Source organism: Oculina patagonica, chromosome 3, assembly GCF_052425735.1.
Source record: "Oculina patagonica isolate OP01 chromosome 3, crgOcupat, whole genome shotgun sequence".
NCBI lineage: Eukaryota > Metazoa > Cnidaria > Anthozoa > Scleractinia > Oculinidae > Oculina > Oculina patagonica.
In genome coordinates this window covers 25,449,398-25,471,128 of record NC_135760.1, presented here as the reverse complement: position 1 = coordinate 25,471,128, position 21,731 = coordinate 25,449,398, and the positions used below count along the sequence as shown (strand labels likewise).

Here is a 21,731-nt window from a genome sequence, read left to right as displayed (position 1 = left end):
TTGTCTGCGTTTTAATACGAACTCAGGCCAAACTTTAAGCCTCGGTACGCTAGGTCCGTACTGGAGAGGTCAGGATTTATTTTGCAAGTTCGCTTCTGGAGAATTTGACGATGTAGGAAATAACAAAAAAAGCGCCCGCCCGCTCTCTTTTTAGAAATCCGGACGAGAAACATTTTTTTTACTTGGCCTAAACAAACAACTTTTTAGACATTTATCACAGCGCTTGTGTTCGGGCAAAAAAATGAAATTTTATATAAATTTGTAGATATATTTTTGTATCAAAATGAAATAAATTATATCAATATTTGTTATATTTTTTGTTTGTTTTTGTGTGTGTGACAACTACGTGTATGGGATCTACTGTCACAATTTAAACTTTTGAGCTGCGTTCACGGGAGTTACTTTAACATGAAAGGAGAAATAAGAATCATTTTCGGTCCTCCTTTGAACAGTAAACTGAACTGAAACGCGACTTGACCAAAATTCGATTTTTATTGAAGGTTAGTCAAGCGTTTCAAACAAACGTTTTCTGGAAAGTTATACTTCTAACTCTACCGACATATTTTACAAAGTGTGAGTTTGAGTAATCCTACCTGTTTACGAGACCACAATTAACGTCGATGTTGAAGTCTTGTTCCAGACGCCATATTGAATGCAGCTATTTACATGAAGTAGTTAACGCTGCCAGTGGGACAGCAGGCTCAAAGTAGAGTGAGGAAATCGAATGGACTGTACGGAGAGGCACTCCCATAAGCAGTTCTGTCTGGGAAAGGGTATAGAAATCATAGAATTTTGGTCTAGAATAGGGTATCATTTGCCGGGAGACTGATCAGTGGTATAAAGAATTAAGTCCAAAGAAGCACGGAAGAGAAAGAGGCTTCCCTAGACGTAAATAAAATCATCGTAGCAACGTTATTAACAGATGGTTTGCCATTAAAAACAATAATAGTGATGCAGTTCTAAAAAGAAGCAAGTCTGGGGTAGGGTAGGGATTTTTGGTGTCTGGTCTAGTATCAGCTGAAGATGGTCTGGTATGGGTAAGGGCTTTAGATTCCCAGCGGCATACCCCCACCCAAAAAATACAGGGTCCCCCCGGAACCGATAGCCTGTGAAGTGTTCAGAATGATTCATAAAATACAAACGATGTAAACGCGCGCTGGAAAAAGGGATTTTCGGCTGAGCGCAAAAACCAATAAAAGGTGAAGAGCATCAAGCAAAGGCCTAGGCTCAACTTGGGCCTCCGGACACCACGAAAGCTTACGATAGAAAAAGAGGCTCCTTGGTGCGAGCCAGGGTTTAAAGACTGATTCACTTTGAATAGTACAGGACGGAAAATCAATGAACAAATTACTTAGGTTGTTGATTTCTTGAACTGGTCATCAATGGAAACGAGCTCGTTCAGTTGTTTGTTATCAATCAGTATAAGGAAAGGAAGTCCGTCATAAAGTGTTTTAATATGATGTTTTCTGTTCATTACATGTGTTGAACAAGAAGCTTGAGAAGCTTAAAATCGGGCGCACAATAATTAGCTATCTGTTTTGACTTGAAAGGCAGGGTACAGTACAGTAAAAATCACTGCAAAAACGGTCACTTAAACCTATTTAGGCCGGGGGGGGGGGCTTTTGAGGCCCTCGCTGACTTTTGACGCTTATAACTTTTTCAAGATTCAACCAAACGCTGCCAAACTTTGCGCGTTTATCGAAAATTTATCTCGCAATAATTTGGTAGGATAAGTTATTGTGTCAGTAACTTGAAATCACCATGGCAACGTCATTTTGACAGGCTTGTTTTCCCAAATTTGAATTTTTCGTGTTTCTATTTAATAATGAAAATCTGGAATGTTTTCAAGATTGCATTATTACTTAATGACATAAATGGTCTCAATTTATAAAAATATATTTCGCACAATACAAATAAACGATTGAACTAGACGTCTAGAAAATATAAATTTGTAACACTTAGCAAAGTGCAGCCTTTTAATAAAAAAGGGGTTTTACCTGAAGACCAAGTTTTCCAACGCTTTAGGTGGCTGACGCATTTCAGTATTTTCCAGTCCTTACACTTTAATGGAACAGTATACAACTCCTAATCAGGTACTATTGTCAAGAAAATGATCACAACTTATTGACCAATGATTAGGTATTTGTTTCATACCATTACTGTAATAGAAACTGGTGAAGAATACTAGTACTGACCCAAAGTATAAGGGCTGGAAAACACTGAAAACCATTTCAGCCGCGTTTCAAGGAATCCAAAAAAGCTTTACTTATCCCATATATATTTGTTTTGCAGTATTTTGTTAATTTTTGAACGATTTTGGGAAATGTCTGGGAGGCGATAGTTTTTCTCAAAGGATTAGTAAAATGTAGACAAATAAGAAATATTGAAGATTTAATGTGATTTTAAAATTTGAATTTGAAGTTAAAAATTGGTGGACGGACACCAAACAGTCTCCTGACAACCCGGAGTGCTCTTGCGAGGGGGTCAACTGTTTGAAGGTGTTTCCATTCTTTTCTTCAATCCCTTCTTTAAATCTCTTAAAGTTCCATTCAAATTCAGGTAGAACCCCATCTTAATTTTTGTTCTTGTGAGAAAACAACAGAAGTCAAAGGTTGCGTGATATAACCAAGCATGGATTTTAATTCTCCCTCCCTTTCCATCTCCTTAGCCTTTCACCCCCACCTGTCCCTCCCTTTCTACTCTCATTCAATTTAATGTTTGTTTAAATTTCCTAACCAATTAAGTATCGTACTAATCTGTGCCAAGCAATCAGATGATATCAGAAATTTGCCTTAATTTTGATCTCCCATTCCAATTAAGACCTTGGAGTATAAACCGCTAATAAAACAAAACACACTGATAATAATTCTCTGAGGTTATACACCTTGCAGTATTAACGTACTAACAAACTTGATAACAAGCCCCATGTCGTACTAAGGATTTTTACTGATCAACATAGAAAATGAGTTCACAATGGTTTGTTCCCAAAACGTTTTTTACTGTACAGAGGGTCTGTTTATTGACCTGTAACTTGTATACCGTATTGAAAAATTCAGAACGAACCGACTTCTGCCCGCTACCATACAGCCGTTTACTGGCAGTCTTTGAAAATCCTGAATTTCGTCAAAATGAACCAAAATAAAGTTTTAAAATTTCCTTTATCAATATGGTTCTTATCTTTTTATTCAATTCTATAAACTGCTTTTATGCAGTACTGTCCACAAAGATTTCAATTTCTTCAAAGTTTCGGGACAAATGGATACAAAATATTTCGTGCTGAATGTAATTTGATTAAGCGAATGTTTTCACGTCTATAAATACTTCAAGTAGTGAATGAAAAACCGTTTTGTTTTCATCGATGAGAACCACTTTCAAATAGTTATGCATAAAAAATAACAATCAGATCAGAATACAATAATTATTAATGTAAGGTCTGACGCTATTATGTCTCGGCAGAGATACTTCTTTTTTGCAAGTTCAAATGTATGCAAATTTCGTGTGAAATGTAATTCGATTTCATTGTCTTGTTTACAAACTCATTCTCAAGAAAGTTGTATTTTCGTGAATAAAACCAATTGGCCTGTTTTGTTTTCCTGATCATGTTTGTCTGTGATTTTTACCAAACATGTGGTCTTTTTTTCGGAACTTTAAGTTGTACAAAAATTCCTATTTTAAACACAGATGTCACTTCCGGAATTTCTCATCTAAAATTCAATTGGTATTTAATTATAATTATTCGAAGTTTTCATTTTCAAGTCATCTTTTTATTCGATAGATTTACTGATCTCGTAAAAAATTCATTCAAGTTCACACCAATACTGTACACTGCCAATGTTTTGCTGATGTCTTGAGAAGTGTCTTACTAACGTCACTAGTCAAATCTAAAATATATCCAAACCAAGTTGTGCAAACATTCTAATCTTTGTGACAGGCGACTTTGACGCCCAACTGTGCGGAAATGAAAATCGACATACTTCTTGCTAAATATATAAAGAATAGTTTTAAAGTGGAGTCCGCCTCAAAAAAATGTACCGCCAGATCACACTGCTATTTGTAGAAACCTGCAAAGCGTCTAGTTTCAAAAGTTTCCCACAAAAACATTGCGTGACATCAATGACGTTACCCCTTTTATTTACAAAAATAGCTTCAACTTGTCAAAGCAACTACAGTTTCACAATGGTGATTATTAGTACTTTACCCCTTAAGCTTTTTCCTCTGTCCTCCCGCCGAAGCAAAGAAGAGAACCAGATTGCAGATTAGCCCAAAAGTCGACCCAGTATTCCTACAACGATTTACTGTCAGAACTGAAATGAAACCGATTGGTCCAGGCTATCCCCGTAATTTTTAGCCGACAGGAGACTATCGTCTAGGACGACCAAAGGGTAAACTATAAATCGGCCACGCCCGATTAACAAAACATGCCGTTATGACGCCGGAAATCCAGCTCACGCATACTATACCCCGTGACTCACGCAAACCTCCGACTTACGTGCTACTACAGTCATTCCTTTCTAAACATTTTTTTTGACCACCACCGTACCTTTCTACCCAAAAAACTCATGAAACCGCCCGGTTTTAACTTGTTTTAACCTTTCAAAAATTAGAGCGTTCGAAACTAAATAAGATCCGTAATCACAAACAACATACAGCCGTTTACCAGCACTCTTTAAAACTCCTGAAACCCTTCAAAATCAGGCAAAATAAATCTTTGAATTACCCTTTATCAATGTTTCTTATTTTTTATTCAGTTCTATAAAATGCCTTTCATACACTACTGTCAAACAAAAATTTCAATTTCCTCAAAGTTTCAAGACAAAAGAATAACAAATATTTCGTGCACAATGTAATTTGATTAAGCCAATATTATCACGTCTAAAAATACTTCAAGCAATTCAGTGAAAACCCGTTTTTTTTTCGTATCAACGAAAACCACTTTCGAATAATCAATACATGAAAATAACAATAAGATCAAAAGGAAGAAAGGAACCTTTCTAATTATTTGAAGACTTTCAAAGCCGTGATATTATGCATCCAATCCGCGATAAAATTTAATTACAACAAAATCCAAGTTCTCATTTTGAAGTCCATTTTTTTCAGTTGATACCTTTATCCAACTTGTGAAAAATTCCATTCAAGTTCCTATTAATACTGTACATTCCCAATGTTTTGCTCAGGTCTTCAGAAGCGTCTTACTAACCAAATCTAAAATAATTCCAAAACATGCTGTACAAACATTCTACTCTTTGTGACAAACGACTTGACGACCAATTGTTCAGAAATGAAAATCGACACAGTTCTTGCTAAATAAAAAAAAAGTTTTACGGCGGAGTCAGGCTCAAAAAATATACCGCAAGATCACACCCCCATTCATAGTCAGAAACCAGCAAACCATCTAGTTTGCTAAAAAAAACACTGCGTGACATCAATGACGTTACCTTTTTCATTTACAAAAATAACTTTAACTTGTCAAAGTAAGTGCAATTTCACAATGGTGAATATCAGTACAGTATGGGGCCCAGTTCTCGGCCGGGTCCAGTTCTCGGCCAATTTGTGTTTAACGCGTTTTTTCACACTCCAGTTGAATTAAAAGAAAAAGGTATTTCCTTCAAACGATAGACTGATTCATGTGCTTTAAGCATCTTGAGTTTGATCGTTCAATTCGATATAGAAAGCTCACACGTCGAGTTTACGCGGAGGTAGGTGAATTTGCATTCCCGAAAAATTTGTTTGTTTACGGCTCCTTAAAATTCATGGATGTAGTTAAATTCGTATTTTATCCAAAAGCCCCCACCATACGAGCTAATTTTTGGCATGTGAAACGTAGAATAATTCAGCTTTCTGCTTTAGTTAACTTTTCGTTGAACCGTTGTATTTTTTGGTCTTAATTTACTTCGAAATTTTTTCTTGCGACGTTTGCGTATTTGCCAGTTCTCGGCCACCCTGCTCGCTATCACAGCTTAGCGCTTGGTTTTTAATATAATTTCATCTGCTGCTGCCAGAATGAAAGAAATAAATGTTTTAAAAATAAAGTTCAATCTTATCTCTAAGTTTTGAGCTGACTCTTGTCTTGTCTATTATTTCTACAACACCTAAATCTTTCAAGACCTTTTCACTGCAAAATAAATCATCTAAATGCAGGGGTCACACAATGCGTTGCTAGAACCTGCACATAGGCAACTAGGCGCGTTAAAATCCTTCTTTTCTAAAGTAAAACAAAGCCTCATAAAAATAATTTGGGATCGATATAACATAAATAGGTTTACAGAGTGATTTTATGACTGTGAAAATTAATTGAGCATTTTTTTTACAGATAATTACGCACAAGCTTTTTAGTGGCCGAGAACTGGGCCAAGGTGGCCGAGAACTGGGCCCACAAATGGAGCTTTTATTTTTATTATTGCTCGGGCAAATTAATTTTTGACCGGTCGATAGCTTTACACCAAAAAGCTGAATAATGTAGCTAGCTCTGGGAGAAATTTCAAGTTCCTGCGGTTCTTCTGAGGTAAGAAATACAAGTTTACGTCAAAAGTGGCCGAGAACTGGGCCAAGGTGGCCGAGAACTGGGCCCACAAATGGAGCTTTTATTTTTATTATTGCTCGGGCAAATTAATTTTTGACCGGTCGATAGCTTTACACCAAAAAGCTGAATAATGTAGCTAGCTCTGGGAGAAATTTCAAGTTCCTGCGGTTCTTCTGAGGTAAGAAATACAAGTTTACGTCAAAAGTGGCCGAGAACTGGGCCCCATACTGTACTTTGCCCCGTAAGCTTTTTTCTCTGTCCTTCCGCCGAAGCAAAAAAACACAACCTGATTACACATTAACCCAAAAGTCGACCAAGTGTGCCTGCAACGATTTCCTGTCAAAACTAAAATGAAAACCATTGCGGTATGCGTCACCCGTAGCGGTTTTGTAGCAACCCCAAGCTATCCCCGTCTTTTTGGCCGCGCCAGGAGACTATGCTCTAGGACGACCAAAGGGTAAACTATAAATCGGCCACGCCCGATTAATTAGAACTACTCCATTGTTTTAATAATTATATAATTATTTTAATAAGGAAAAGGTTCTCTTAAAATTCACCGTTATTTGCTACTAGTGAGCATCTGTAGAAAACTGTATAAAAATACCTTGTTCCAACTTCACCTGCGGGAGTATAGCGGAACTAAGATTTCTCTTCCCCCCCCCCCCCCCCCCAAATACCTCGCAGGGATGAAATGAGAACGTTTTGAATGTTACAACGTACGAGTATTAACATAATCTATTTTGTGTCTGGTGACATAAGAGTAACTATAGCTTCGAATGTCAGCTTGTTTTCTCACACAGAAGTCTGTTACTTCCGTGCCCCCCCCCCCCCCCCCCCTAGGGCAAGATCCTGCATTTCAACGACCATTTCAACAATAATATTTAATTGATAAATTATATTTCGATAAATCATCACCTGCCAAAGCCTGGCATGACTTTATGTAACTATTATAGTTCACGGAAGTCCGTGTAAATCATAGGGCATCGTTCCTTTAGGATTTGGCGTTCTTGAAGAGAGCTTAAAACCAGCATTTGATGCAACGTTCTACATAGCCTGCGATCAGGTGTTCTTTTTTTGCGAAGGCGGAAGAAACTTTTTAGCTCCCTTCCTCCACCGTCTGATCGCAGGTTACTTTCTACATGACAATCGGGTCATGACGCGCCATTTCTGGCAGATGGTCGAATGCAAAGTCGATTGGTTTAATAATTCGAGCTCTGTGATAGTTGTAGCTCAGTTCAGCTTCTTGCTTTTTAGCAACTGACTTAACAACCTCTTTGCCGATAGCAACGGGCGTAGCCTAACTGGGATTCTGATTTCAGTTCCTGACTAATAATATACACGCCATTACCACAAGAGCAAAGATATCGCTCTTATTGACCATCATGACAATCCAGAAATGTGGTCGTGTTCTTCCACTAAGTTAGGGCCGCTAAACAGATTCTTGATGTTTCCAATGCCTCCTGTTACTTTCACCGTACTCCTTCGTAGGTCATATCGACTCGGTACATCTGGCGCTGGTTTCCTTATGTGTCGTCCCGCCATTTTTTCTCTACCTACAGTTTCCCCTCCTCTTCACGCGCCTTCGCTCGCTTCGCTCAAATGACCGAGAGCCCGGAACAGGCTAGTCGTGTCGAGGAGATAGCACTCAATCATTCTGCCTTCATATATCTGTTACAACAGGTTCTTTAACGTGATCCTCGGGAATGAAGCCAGATTTCTTGCTGTTTGGTGAATACGCCCAGATAAAGCCCGGCACAATTTGGTCTTTGAGATTTGCGTACACGTATTCTCCAGGTCGCACGGATAAATCGTCAAAGGCTTTCCCTTGGAAATTGTAAAGCACTATTAACCGAGTTCCTTTAAGCGTGTAAGTCTTTTCACTGGATGCTGATGACGTCACATCCGTGTACGATGACTTAGATTTCTTGCCAGTAGAGCATGAACTTGTCGGTGTGACGTCAGAGGAATTTAAGTCCGGTGAGCTGAGTGGGTCTGTGGTCGACAAGGATAACCGCTGGATGCAAGCTGATTGTTCAAATGAAGAAAAGTTTTCAATGAGAAAGAGAATAATTTCGTAGAACCCCTCTCCCCAAAAAAAGAACCCACTCCCCCGCCTCAATGTTACTCTCTCCACTGACAAGACCTCATAATACCTTAAAGCTGTTTTTAGCCTGAATTCCTGAATATGAGCTACCTCACCTCTTTCCGTTCTAACGTCTTAACGAAACATTCCACCTGAAATTTCTGCCTGACATTTTTAGCTACTATGTATTACTTAATCTTTTCTTCAACTAAAGCTTTATCAGGAAAGAAAATGGAAAATAAGAAATGGACTCCTGTAACGGTGTATTTCTAAGTTTCAGCTAGCCTCCTACGCAGACACCCTTTGGACTGACTACACAATCCTTCATTCCGTGCGAGTTCAAAGAATGTTTGGGACGTAGCAGGTTAACTTTCAGCAGTTTTGTGGCAAGCGCAGACTTAAGTAATTTTCTTTGACTGCATGCATGTCGTTAATTGGTCGCGGCCTCAATCAATCAATCAATCAATCATGTCATACATTCAACCTGTCAACTTTTACTCCATTTTAAAAATGGTCTGGGAAACGAAGAAATGTGTAAGGCTATTGACAGAATATATTAAACGGCAAGATTTCAGTTATAATTAATTTTAGTTAAATCGGCGAATCTGATTGGTCAATATCAAGTGAACTAAAGTCCCTTGTATCTCATATTTTCATCTTATAGTTTCGCTTTCCATGCGAATGTAACGACAATTATTGCGGATTTCTAGTAACTTTTTGTTCAACAAAACTCCTTATTAGAACTAGGTTACAGTATTGTTTGGCAATTTTCAGTTCCTACCTTCTACTGAGGTAAATTACGAACTCCAAACTTTGATATAAAAATGATCAAATATTCAATCAATGTTGCAATGCTGCAGAGCTCACAAAGAATATTGCTGAGCGTTACAAATATCTTTTTTGTTAAAAAACGTAACCTTACAAGCTTTAATTTATAATCTCATAGAAATCTAGTTGCTATGTTTGCAATTCCTTTTCTATCTTGCCCAGTTTTGACCATTTTCCCTCTTCTATGGCTTTTCCTAATAATACACGTGTTTTTGTGTGTTTTTACACTATTTAAAAGTTTGTCTGCGATAAAATTGCCTATAAATGCTTCATGTGCACGGGTCGCCAAGTCACTCGAAACGCCGTCAATTAGCCACCAAGCCAGAGAAAATATCCCTTCCTCTGTTAAAATGACATTTCAAAAGACATCAGTGATTACGTAGAGATACGTTGTAGTCCCTTAAGTAAATAAACGCAACATAAAAAGAAAACTTGATCGTGTTATAATGTGTCTTGAATCATATGAAAACATTAAAAGGTCGAGGTAATCAAAACCATAGCAATCCACGGGATTTTCAACAAGGTGAAGACAGTATTTTAATTGCTAAAATATCAGTTTTTGGCTTATCAGATGAGTGCGGTCATAATGGAATATCTAATGAAAATGTTTATTTGACAAGAACCCGACGTGGTCGTTCGCGAGCAAAGACTACATGCCAAGAATAGACAGTTTTGCTCAAGTTTCAATTGAGGGCTCAAAAACATGCATATAGTTTGCTTACAAATTTAACAAGGTGGACAGAAATAGTTTTAAAGCTAAAAACGGTAACAAGTTATACTGGCTATAGGTCACTAGCACTTGACCAAGTAACGCGGAATTCGGCTGAACTAGACAGAAATTTCAACGAGATTGCGACATTACGGATCGAAAGGTTGTATCGGCGTGCTTCGCAAAAATAATACGATTTACTTTTTTTGAAGCCTAAGCGAATCACTCCAGTTAACATTTGTCTTCTCTTTTAACTTTTAGTTGCCATTTTCTTGTTTCCTTTTTCCCTTGACAAGACTGTCTGATTTTCAAGCTTATGTCTGCGCATTTTTTATCTCCCTTTTATCTGTAGCTATCTCTCTTCTCGCTCAGGAGCACATCAATTACTTTGCAGAGATCTTTAAATTTACCGTTAAACTGCGCTTTACTTTAAAGCTCGCTCCTTTTTCTGTTTCCCCGACACTTAAATAAAAACTAATACACAATACATGTACGCGAGACTTGAAGAAGCAAATTATTTACCTTCGCACACGTGAGACACTACAAAAGATCTAGGCACAAAGCCTTCCTCGCCATCTTCTGTAGAGACCCAAATCCAATCTTCATCTTGATCGTTCAGTAGCATAACAAATTCACCACGACAAACACTCAAATCATTTTCATCATGGGCTGTATAGTCGTACAAAACAGCTAACTGCGGCCCGTAAGCCCGTTTTGGGAAGTAAGTCATCGATTTCGAGTTATGACTGTCCCTCGGTAACGGTTCGTTATAAGCGATCAAAGTTGTTCTTTCACCGACTCCGTCTTCGCTATCCTCGAAGCTATCTTCGTAGCCCGAAGTGCTTGACTTCGAGTCGGTAGAAACATTTGTTGTAGAGCAATAACACAACGGAATAAATCCCTCGTTTCCTGACGAATCCACAACATAAACCCAGTCATTTTGTTGGTATAGTATTTTCACGTAATGCCCTTTACGGACCTTAAGTTCTTCTTTATCAATGGGGTCGTAACTTTGCATCACCTTCACTCGGATGTTTGCGGGTTTTGCCAAAGTTGCCGCTCGAATTTTCCGCTCAATAAGCGTTTCATGTTTAAATCCGGACTCGTTGATTCTGACATTTCGCTTCTCTTGCTTGTGGTTAAGAGCCGAGCCGTTTTTCAAAGCGGATTTCGTTGCTTCCAAAGGCAGTGACCCGTTTTGTTCCAAGCTTGTCGAAGGTCGATATACATCTGGGGGATATGGCTTCTTGCTCTGTAGCACTAACCAAGAAAAATAACGCGTGAACAATTGTTAGAGAAAATGAAATAGCGTTTAATTACGCCACAATAACAGCACAATGTGAACTGCAATCTTTGAAGAAATACAAATGCTAATCATTTCTGTTATGCGAAATAACCGACAAGTTTCATCTGAAACTAAATCACTTCTACCTTTCTTCTTTAACGTCAGCTGCGAAGGGCAAAAGAAAGCCATGGAGTTGCTTTAGATTTCAACATTACACCTCTCCGTCGCTCGCATTCATGCCGAAGGAATATTTGAAAGCTTGTTTGTTTTTCTACGAGGAAAATAAATAATCTATACGACAAAATCTGCATGTCTGCGTCACAAGTTCTCGAGTATATTAATGGAAAGTAGGAACCTAAATAACGCACTTGATTGTTGACATTTCCCGAAAGCCTGATACAATCAGCCAATCGCTGCTAATCACGGTTTTATTAAAACCGCAGATACAGCAAAAGGTGTTTAAAGAAGAAACAATGAAGATCAAAGATCTTTGCAAGTCAAAACGACAAGCCGTCTTAACTTGAGTCAGCTTTTCTGCGATATATCGAAGACAGTCATGTCAGACGGCGTGCTAAAACAAAAGTCTGGCCGTGGTATGCTGGCTAAGATGTAAATAAATTGAGCAATACATTAAAATAGGCATCCGGTTTATAGAGTTTATAGAATTCAAAGAATTCATTCTGATATCTGTACAGGAAATTTTGTTAACTGTTCACATCAACATTCTAATTTCAACAACTCATTCCCATTGGCTCCGAAGCATGTTCACAAATAGCTCAAAACCAAAAGCAAAAAACTTCAATGGACAATAGCACAGCGTATCTTTCAAAATATCGGTCTTCAAAGAATTAGTGATTGTAAATGTAAATGCTTTTAAAAAATATTCACTTTTCATTTTGATTAAAATTTCGAGCATTTTGAAACCGTTTTGTCTGCAATCAAATTAAAGTTCATCGCCAATTAATATCTCTAGTCAAAGTTCAAATAGCAAGAAGAAATTTTGATGTGAAAATGATACGATAACAAGCCTCTCTTACGTCACTGGTCACGTGGATATGTCTGGGTTGTAGCAGTACTCCTAGGTACAGAAACTGGGCTTTCCTTTTAAGTCTAACGAATAAATGTCACTTTGAGAGGAATAACACGATGCTTTAATTAATTGATGCAGAAAAAATGTTGCAGATCAAGCGAGATGTCCGGCTTAATCATTGCAGTAGTGTATCAGCTCTCGTAAGCTTGTAATTCTACTGGTCCTCTAGTGTAGCATGCGCGCAGTTGCTGTTGTTCATGGGGCTTAGGCGCATTGTTCATGTTGTTTGTTCTATTATTCTCTCGAAGGGTAGCGAACCATTCATGTGAGACTTTGCGAGAGATTCTCAGACAACTTCGTAAATCGGTGCAGAAATATCGAGGGTAGGTTATTTTAGTCAGCGTGTTGTGAATAATTGAACGTTTCTGATGTTGCTCTTTCATATCTAGTTTGTGACTGAAGACGGATTTCCGTATTAACTGGTGGAAATCCGTCTATAATCGCAAGTTACTGAATGACCATATCCAGCCGTCCGCGTTTGAATTAAGCCCGGGGGGGGGGGGGGTACTCCCATATGTGGCCTATATAGGTATGTGCCGCCCGATAGGGTATGGTTTTTGAGGTTCTCAGTCCTTAAATAGGGTATCATTTTTGCTCCTTTTGACAATGTGTTCCCGTGTGATCCTTAGATAGGGTACCTAAATTTTATTAGCTAAAATAAACGCCCAGCTAAACGAAAAAAAGGTATCTTAAAACTGAATTTTCTGTTCAGGTATTAGTAAAGCGATTTTATAAAGATTTGTGTCTTGCCGTGCGCGGTTAGCCGTTATTTGGGTCGTCACGGAATGCTTCTCCTCCCCTTGAATAGGGTGTCATTTTTTGGTTTTGGGCCTTAAATAGGGTATCAATTTTCGCTTTCTTTATCCTTAAATAGGGTCAGGGTTTAAGAACCTTGGCGGCACACCCCTATTCGAAATTTATGGGAGTACCCCCCCCCCCCCGGGGGAATTAAGCGTCCCTGAGTTCTTTTTTATAGTTGTTATTGATCTTAAGTGGAACTGATCTTAACTGTTAAAAGCGGTAAAATTCTGTTTTATGCCAAATTTGGGTATATTATTTGAATTAGCTCAGCAAGACACATCACAAATAAAATTTGTTTGGACTGAAAACATTGACACTCAAAAAAATGCTTAGTATGACTGTCAAAAATTAAGAATATTGGTCCTGGAAATCCTTACCGTAATCTGATTGGTTAATCCACCGTTAAATTGTAGCCACAAATTCTTACAGAACCTCAATGCCACAAAATAAATTTTGACAGAAATTGCGCCAAACATGAACATGATGAAATAGCGCGTGATCGTGAGATCTCCCTTTTCGCAAGTTTTATTCTTTATCTTTCCAAATAGCCTCCTGTCCTGTTTTCAGTATACAATCCGTGTTACAATTTTTTCGGAGTTCCAAATGAAAGGGACGGGGATTCTCTTCGGAAAATTTGAATTGAAACCCTAAGCTAACGGAGACCAATCTAAGGAGACCGATCTTGGTGTGGCTCAAACTCTTTTTACCCCCTAAATTGAGATACCACGTCTGATCTGTCTAGACCGCAGTATGACTACGCTTTTTACTTCTGACTTGCAACTCTAAACGAGACCTTGGCGGCTGAAAGTATTGGCGTTCCGAGCTGAACACCTAAATGAGACCAAAATCCGTAATTTACATCCCTAAAGCGAGACGACGAGCATCTCCGTCCCTTTCATATGGGAGTACCCTCCCCACCCCCCAGGGCTTGACGCGCAAGCCTTAGAAAGTTTTATTATCGAAAAATACCTATCCAGAAACTGAAAACGCGAATCACGCGCCCATAAAAGTTATTCAGCCGCCTGCTGAAGGAAGAGGATACATTCAGAGGCAACTAAACTATTCGAAGTTTGGAAGAGAAGAGTAAAAGAGGTAGGAGAGTAAATGCCAGTCCAGTTTCCAAATCTTGCGTTAATGTTGCGGATTGCATTTGTTGTTGATTAGTCTAAGTCTGCGGACAAATTACGAGGAAATATGGTAAACTTCACGAATAACCGTCATTTTGTTGAAAGGATAGTAAGTATAGTACTGCAAGAAATGAAGCAAGAGTAGAGATCATATTACTAAAGAACGGAGAGTCACGCGTCATATATCTACACATCTAGCCTGTTGCGTCAAGACGGGACCTTATCTAACGTTAACTGGTCTAAGGGTATTCCCGCTCCGTCATATAAAAGGGACAAACGTTGGCATTGGTATAGCATTATCAGTGAAGTCATACAGACCTGCATTACGACTGAAAGAAGCGCAGAGAAGCCACTGACAAGCCATATGGCGTCTACGTTTCTGGCCATCGCTGTTTGCATGATTTGCTTTTGTCATAGTGTCATTTCTGCGCCAAATGCAACAAACTTCGAATCGTCTGGTCTTTTCTACGATCCTCGATTGAACCCGAGTGTTGGAAACGGCTATTTAGCTACTACAGTTTACAGTGATACTGTTTACGTGTCTGGCATCTTCAACGGACGAGGGACAAAAACTCCGAGTCACAGAGCGAGGATTCCTTCGACTGCGGCGATTGTTGTACGAAGTAACCTGACCTCTAACGCGACAGAGGAGTTATTTAGTCTAAACGTCGAGCAAGGTGTGTTTTACCATCGCTTAGTCGTTGAAAAGTTCACGCTGGAGCAACGCATTTACGCTCATCGAGTTCACCAGCATTTACTCGTCGTAGAGATCGCTTTGCAAAACAAGATGCGTGACGCGGTAAGCTTATTCCTCACCAATGTGTTTGGCAACGAAAGCGCTGACATCGACTTTCAACGACATAAATATCCACGCAAATCCCGGAATGACCCTAAGATCAATGCCATGTCAGGGTATATTAGGATAACAGAGGAGCCAGACAGCCTAAGGGAGGGGGTAGCGGTAGTCTGGGGGGACATACCCCCTCGTCTGCTGATCAAGCCTTCTTCTCAGACCCAAACCTTCTACTTTATCACGGCGATAGCTACCAGCTTAGATGCTAAGGATTTCGTGACAAGCGCACGCGAAGCTTACACAACAGCAATGAAGAAACCGGATGGGCTCTTAAGAAGTCACGTGCAAGCTTGGAAAGCGCTTTGGGATAATGGACGGATCGAGGTGGAGGGCAACCTTACATTGGCTCAGACCATTTCCGGTAGTCTATATTACACACTCAGGTAACCCCTTGCTTACTAGATTAACCAGGGTAAAGCCTGAATGTAAGTCCTCTAGATAATTCTTTTATTTACCTTAGTACTAACTTCTAAGAGTATTAATAAACTAATGCAATAACTTGGGAGTTTACGTTAAATCGTTCTGTAAACAATGCTAAAGAAAGTTCTTAGTGAGATTTGGAAAACACGCGTGTGTTTCTTAAAATAAATTTTGAACGATATTATTTGATTGCATACCAAAACCCCCTTTAATTAAATAAAGTTCTCTTAACCTGAAGCCACTTGAATGGGTAAAAAAAAAAAAAAACACTAAAGATATTTAGCCTCCTTCGACTAACAGCTTCCTTGGTATATATACCAGACCCCGTAGGAAGAAAATCTTTCGGTCCGTTGAATATAAATGTTCATGTATTTCTCCCCTGCCTAGTTTTAAAACGGCTCAGTTTATTTTAAACAATCCCTTTAATTTTTAGTTATAAGCACGTCGCGTAAAACCTTTTAATAACATTAAATAAATTAAAGGCTTATGTTAAGCCAATAAAGCAAAAAATGCTAACAACAGGATTGGTATAAATCGCTGTTTAAAATATAATTTGTTGAGCACCATGTTTATGCGAGGTTTTGTATAACATGACCACTTCAAACAACAACATGCCATGCAAATAAAATGTAGAAGTAGCAGTAGCCAATTTTTTTTAGCCTGCGCAGCAGAAGTTTTCCTTCCAAGGGTGTAAGTGGCGCACGAAAGCTTAGTGCAGGAGACAGCAAAAGAGGAATCCGATATACGCGATCGATACGTGACGTGAAAATAAACGTGATCACGCGTGAGTCGCACGCTTCGCGCAATAGAGATTTACAAGACTGGCCAACATCTAACTTTACCCCATAACAGTAATGCAACATCAAGCAGACAAGAAATGATCAAGTAAAAGAGTTTATCTTAATGGTTTTAAGCAAGTTCTCCCAGCTGCGGTAAGCTACATTAAAATTTATTTAATTAGTTAGCAAAAGAAGAGTGATGGCTTGTAGGGTAAGACATAATTTCTCAGTCGCTTTCTAAAAGAGCTTCCCAAATAGATCGCGTATCACTTTTGAAATGAAAGATAGCTGTTGTTGAAGGTTGTGTTCTAACCTGTAAAAGTATACTCGGACCTATGTTTTGTTTCCCCTTATTGGAGTCACAAATTAAATTGACTAATTTACGTGTCATTTTCCGGTTCTTTGAGACACTCAGTGAAATTCAGTATCTGAATTGGTAAACGGTACGTTGTAACTACATCACCGTTATCTTAATTACGTCGTAGCTTTACAAGATATTTCCATATTTAAAGACCTAGCGCGGTCATTTAAAGCCCACCACGAAACCCAGATACGATGTTTTGTAGCCCTTTCGACGCCACGCATAAGAGCTTAGTTTTCTGTCATTAACCTTGTTTGATTTGGTTCGAGTTCCGCCCCCACAAAGTCTAACATTTCTAAACAGCAATTGAAACTGGAATTCTGTGCATAACACACGTTTAAAATAGTTGATTTATTATATTCAATGTCCTTATTGTTTTTCAGTTCTCTTCGTCCCACTTGGATCTTTGGTTTGAGTCCAGGAGGCCTGGCTACTGATGGTTACGACGGTCACGTGTTCTGGGACCAGGAGACATGGATGTTCCCTCCATTAGTCCTTCTGCACCAAGACCTGGCGCGAACGTGCCTCGCTTACAGGTTTGAAAGACTCCAGGCAGCTGAAGACAAGGCCAAGAAATATGGGTTCAAAGGTAGGAACTAAGAAAATGGCTCTGATTTGCGCTCTGTCGCGAAGATTTAGGTGAGAGTGTGTGGCACGCTTTTTGAAACCCTTATCCTATTTCATACCAGAATATGCAATATTCCCTACCCTATTTCAGACTAGACTGTTCACAGCCTCTCGATTATTCAACGCAAAAGAACGCGAGAGAAACAGCGAGCGAAGCGAACGCAAGTGCGAAACACAAAGGGGTGGCGCCCTCACCCTCCCTTGGCGCATCCCGTTTTGCGCTAGCGTCCAGTTCTCTCGCCATTCTTTCCCCGCGCGGACGATCGATGCAAAAAGAAAATGTAGAGGGTTATGACCAGTCTAATTTCAGACCTGACCCAAAAAATCGATAACCCTATACCAGACCGGACCCTGCATAGCAACTGCTTCAAATTCCCGATGTTAATTCCATCCCACTTCTCAAGAGATGAATAATAACAATAATGAAAAAGTTAATTTTTTCAAAAATTATACCCAATTGCCGGCCAGAGTGCACAAATCATACCCAAAGTTAAAGCCCCATTTCAGACCAAAGCAGCTCGAAAACCATAGCCTTTGGCGCTACAAATACCTCTAAAGCTTATTTAAGGGAGTGCCCCCAGGGGGTTCTATTGCCTTTGGGTTAATATTTTATATGACTTTTTTTAATCTGTATATAGGCGCGATGTTCCCATGGGAAAGCGCCCTGACTGGCTCGGAAGTGTGTCCAGGAGAGATCTACTCAGATTACGAGCAGCACATTATCGGGGACATCGCATTTGCAGTCAAGCAGCTCTGGATGGCATCTGGGGACCAACAATGGCTTGAGTACCAGGCCTTCCCGCTCATCCGAGCCACGGCGGAATTCTGGGCCAGTCGCGCAGTGTACAACGACTCAAAGAAAGCTTACGTCATCTATAACGTCATGCCACCGGACGAAGACGCTGAAGTCGTCAACAACTCGGCCTACACGAATACGATCGCAAAAATGAATCTCGAGTTCGCCTACGAAGTGTTACCGAATGCTTCCGAAAGCTGGAAGACTACTGCGCAGAATATGTATGTTCCGTTCGATGCTACTAACAACTACCATCCAGAATACGAGGGGTATAATGGGGTCGAAGTGAAGCAAGCCGATGTCATTTTGCTCGGATTTCCACTGATGGTCGACATGAGTATGGACGTTCGACGGAATGATCTGAGTTTTTACGAGCCCCGAACGAATCCAAGAGGGCCTGCCATGACCAAATCTATGTTTGCGGTGAACTGGTTGGATGTCGGAGAATACGCCCGTGCGGAGAAGTCGTTCAATGAAAGCTATGTGAACGCTAAGGAGCCGTTCATGGTTTGGACCGAGGGAGCGGACGGTGGGGGCGCTGTGAACTTCATCACGGGTGCCGGGGGATTTCTGCAATCTGTGTTATTTGGTTATGGTGGGTTGCGACTTCGCGATTACGAACATCTCCAATTTAAACCCATGCTTATCCCCGGGAGCACACAATTAAAATTCGTAGGAGTTGATTACCATGGAAACAGCATCGACTTTCTGATTGGTTCATTTCAATCACAGATAACCGTTACGTCACGCGCACAATCCGCCCCAGTTCTGCAGGCGACAGTGATTAGCTCACAGAAAAAGTACCGTTTGGAGATTGGGGAGAGAGTTGAAGTACCCAATGAACTTGTTATTATCAGCCTTCTCCAAGCCGATAAGATGAACTGGTGAAAAGTTTTCCTTGAAAAGAAACAAAAATGCCGACATCTAGAAGCAGATTAGTTTTATTCATGGATTGCGCTTGAAACAGTTTTGCGTGCAAAAACCTGTCTTATAATGCACAGTTCCCTCTATGGGAAACCCGGGGGGGGGGGGGTACACAAAAATGTTTTATACGGGGAGGCTCCGCCCCAAGTTCTAACCCCTTTCCCTTTTATATACCATTTTTGACAGAAATTGTACCCCTTTCGTATACCTTTAACTGAAAAAAGGTACCCCTTTCATATACCTAAGAGACATGGCTGGACTTGTCATTTTTATGTAGCGCTTAATAAATTAAAATAATACAGCCATAAATTGCGTCTGTTCGAAATATTTAATTTAAAGGCCATCTTAAATAGCCAAATGACAGATTTTCATACCCTTTCATATACTTAAACTTGTGAAATCCCTACCATTTTATATACCTGAAGCCTGAAAAAGGTACCCCTTTCGGGCGGAGCCTCCCCGTATAAGCCATTATAGGGAGTACCCCTCCCCCCCCCCCCCGGGATGGGAAACGCCTGGCGTGTATCATGGTTGTTGTATTCAACAAGTCCGAGAGTCGCCAACAACTTTGGATACAACTACCATGATACCATGATTCTCTCCATGCACGTCTCAGAGATGGAATTGGGCATTGATCCATTATAATCGTGGATTCCCCAAGAGCTTTATACAACAATCGATTACCTCGAGAAAGGTGATAAAATTCCAGTAGCTTTCCAGATTACAAATATAAAATTTCCAGAACCCAGAAGTCGGACATTCCATGGTAGAAACGTTGAGTTTTACTTTTCGAGTAATTGACTTACCAAGAGTTTTGCAGAAAATTTAATGGCAGATATTTCATTTAGTTTTATTTGTCTTACTGTGTAAAAATTCCAGGAGTTTCTTGGAGTAGAAAAAAGTATTTTCAAGGAGTTTTCCAGAACCCCTGAAGGAAATTTTGAAATTCTAGTAGTTTACCAGTTATCTTTGATACAAAATTATGTTTCATGGAGAAATTTTTCACGAGCAAATGACAGTGACAGAGCAATATGCTTGTTTGTCATGTGCGTGACCATCATCGTGTGTCACGTTATTTGGGTGTAGCGCAACGCCTACAAATCCCCAACAACCACATCAGACTTGCAATCTCTCCGCAAAATAGTTTTTAATAGGGCACGTCTGTGGATACATAAGTAAAACTCTGCTAAATATATTAATTGATAAAAGCTAACACTCTTGGGATAATATATATGCTTACTGTACAACATATTTACAAATCAGAGTTATTCTGGAAAGTGGGATATAAATACAAACACTTTTCGGAAATCCAAACGTAGAACAAGTTAGAGGACATATTAGTGTGTCTTGTGTTTTGTTTGGGTAAGAACGATAACATTAGAATATTCTGTACTTTGCTATGAAAAATTGAAAATTGCAAGCCAGTGAGTTTACATTAACGAATAAAAGTTCTAAAATTATGTTATTTGACCAGCAAGTAAGTAAATAACTTCCATATCAAAGGAAGCAGCCCAATTTAAAACTTCGGGCTCATAATTTAAGGGCCTAGCCCATATTTACAGTCGTTAAAACATGTACACTGGATAAAATGTAACCCGGATAGAAAATACAATTCTCTAAAAGCTATAAAACTAAAATTCATTCATTCAAATCACTACTGTACAAAATATTGCGAATAATTTATATGCATCTCGTTAGCAGCGCTATCTCTTTGAGTTGTTTCCTCGTGGCGAGTTATGACCCTTTGCAATCTTTTTAAACATCTGTTTTCCTTTGGAAAAAATTCCTTTCTTCTTTTTGGGCGTGTCCTCTGTCACGTGATGAGTACCATTTAGAGAGCTGTACTTGTCCGATGAACCCGTGGGAGATTCCTGAAAGAAAATTTGACGGGTAAAATCGATGAGCCAAGACATTATTTAAAAGCCTTTCATCTCTTTCGCGGGCGTTACTTTTGTTGTCACGCAACGCTTTTCCTGACAGTGGAGAAGCGTTGCGTTGCGTGACTTTGTCAAAGCGTGGGAGATTTGGTGGTAGTTCGCTCTTAAGTCAATAGAAAATCTTACATGATAACACTTTCACTCCCAAAGTAAAAACTTCTAGTCAATAAGTACTGTTCAGCCTTTAAAGTTCTTGGATAAAAGCTAGTAAAGAGAGTAACTCTCTGTTTATCAAAACCCTGCAAATGACTTTTTTCCATTTTGAGCTCAAGTGCTAACTTGGTGTGAAAGTTTTAAAACATGGTTCGTACTGGCCACGGAAAGTCGTGGAATTTCTTGTAAGGGACTATACAATTAGATATTTGTGCGGACAAAAGTAAAATTCTCAGTTCACAGCTTCCGTGATCTGATAACGATCATTCGAGATCACAAAAAAGCCAAGGTACAGTCAAAACCCGCGAGTAAGAACCTATTATTTTTTAGGTTAGCCTAAACAGATTCTTACATAAAGGGTTATTAACACAATTTTAGGCTAACTAGGTTCTTAATTTCTGAAAAAAAAAATATTGTTATAGAGATTTTCGTGGTATT

The 21,731-nt window shown here is 39.4% G+C and overlaps 3 protein-coding genes across 3 annotated transcripts in view; 1 reads left to right on the top strand and 2 right to left on the bottom strand.

The window, feature by feature from the left end:
• Positions 1-1,435: 1,435 nt before the first annotated feature.
• On the bottom strand, positions 1,436-12,242 carry LOC144647219 (SH3 domain-containing protein Dlish-like). The gene is made up of 4 exons (XM_078506984.1): positions 11,572-12,242; positions 10,663-11,400; positions 7,015-8,545; positions 1,436-1,494 (listed from the first exon to the last, which is right to left on the bottom strand). The coding sequence occupies exons 1-3, from the start codon at positions 11,612-11,614 to the stop codon at positions 8,181-8,183; spliced, it is 1,146 nt and encodes a 381-aa protein (XP_078363110.1). The 5' UTR covers positions 11,615-12,242; the 3' UTR covers positions 1,436-1,494; positions 7,015-8,180.
• Positions 12,243-14,199: 1,957 nt separating this feature from the next.
• On the top strand, positions 14,200-20,825 carry LOC144647218 (protein-glucosylgalactosylhydroxylysine glucosidase-like). Its single transcript, XM_078506983.1, has 3 exons — positions 14,200-15,679; positions 17,240-17,445; positions 18,122-20,825. The coding sequence occupies exons 1-3, from the start codon at positions 14,808-14,810 to the stop codon at positions 19,165-19,167; spliced, it is 2,124 nt and encodes a 707-aa protein (XP_078363109.1). The 5' UTR covers positions 14,200-14,807; the 3' UTR covers positions 19,168-20,825.
• Positions 20,332-21,731, bottom strand: part of LOC144647217 (uncharacterized) — a 31,024-nt gene continuing 29,624 nt past the window's right edge. Inside the window, 1 exon segment of the mRNA XM_078506982.1 lies at positions 20,332-21,074. Within this exon segment, the coding sequence (XP_078363108.1) occupies positions 20,907-21,074 (168 nt within the window). The 3' untranslated portion in view covers positions 20,332-20,906.

Coding starts and splice junctions, on each gene's coding strand:
- LOC144647219 (XM_078506984.1), bottom strand. CDS start 11,614: ATGGCTTTCTTTTGCCCTTCGCAGCTGACGTTAAAGAAGAAAG. Junction 11,401..11,571: donor GCTGACGTTAAAGAAGAAAG/GTAGAAGTGATT, acceptor TTTCTTGGTTAG/TGCTACAGAGCAAGAAGCCA. Junction 8,546..10,662: donor AGTGTCTCACGTGTGCGAAG/GTAAATAATTTG, acceptor TTGAACAATCAG/CTTGCATCCAGCGGTTATCC.
- LOC144647218 (XM_078506983.1), top strand. CDS start 14,808: ATGGCGTCTACGTTTCTGGCCATCGCTGTTTGCATGATTTGCTTTTGT. Junction 15,680..17,239: donor AGTCTATATTACACACTCAG/GTAACCCCTTGC, acceptor ATTGTTTTTCAG/TTCTCTTCGTCCCACTTGGA. Junction 17,446..18,121: donor CAAGAAATATGGGTTCAAAG/GTAGGAACTAAG, acceptor ATCTGTATATAG/GCGCGATGTTCCCATGGGAA.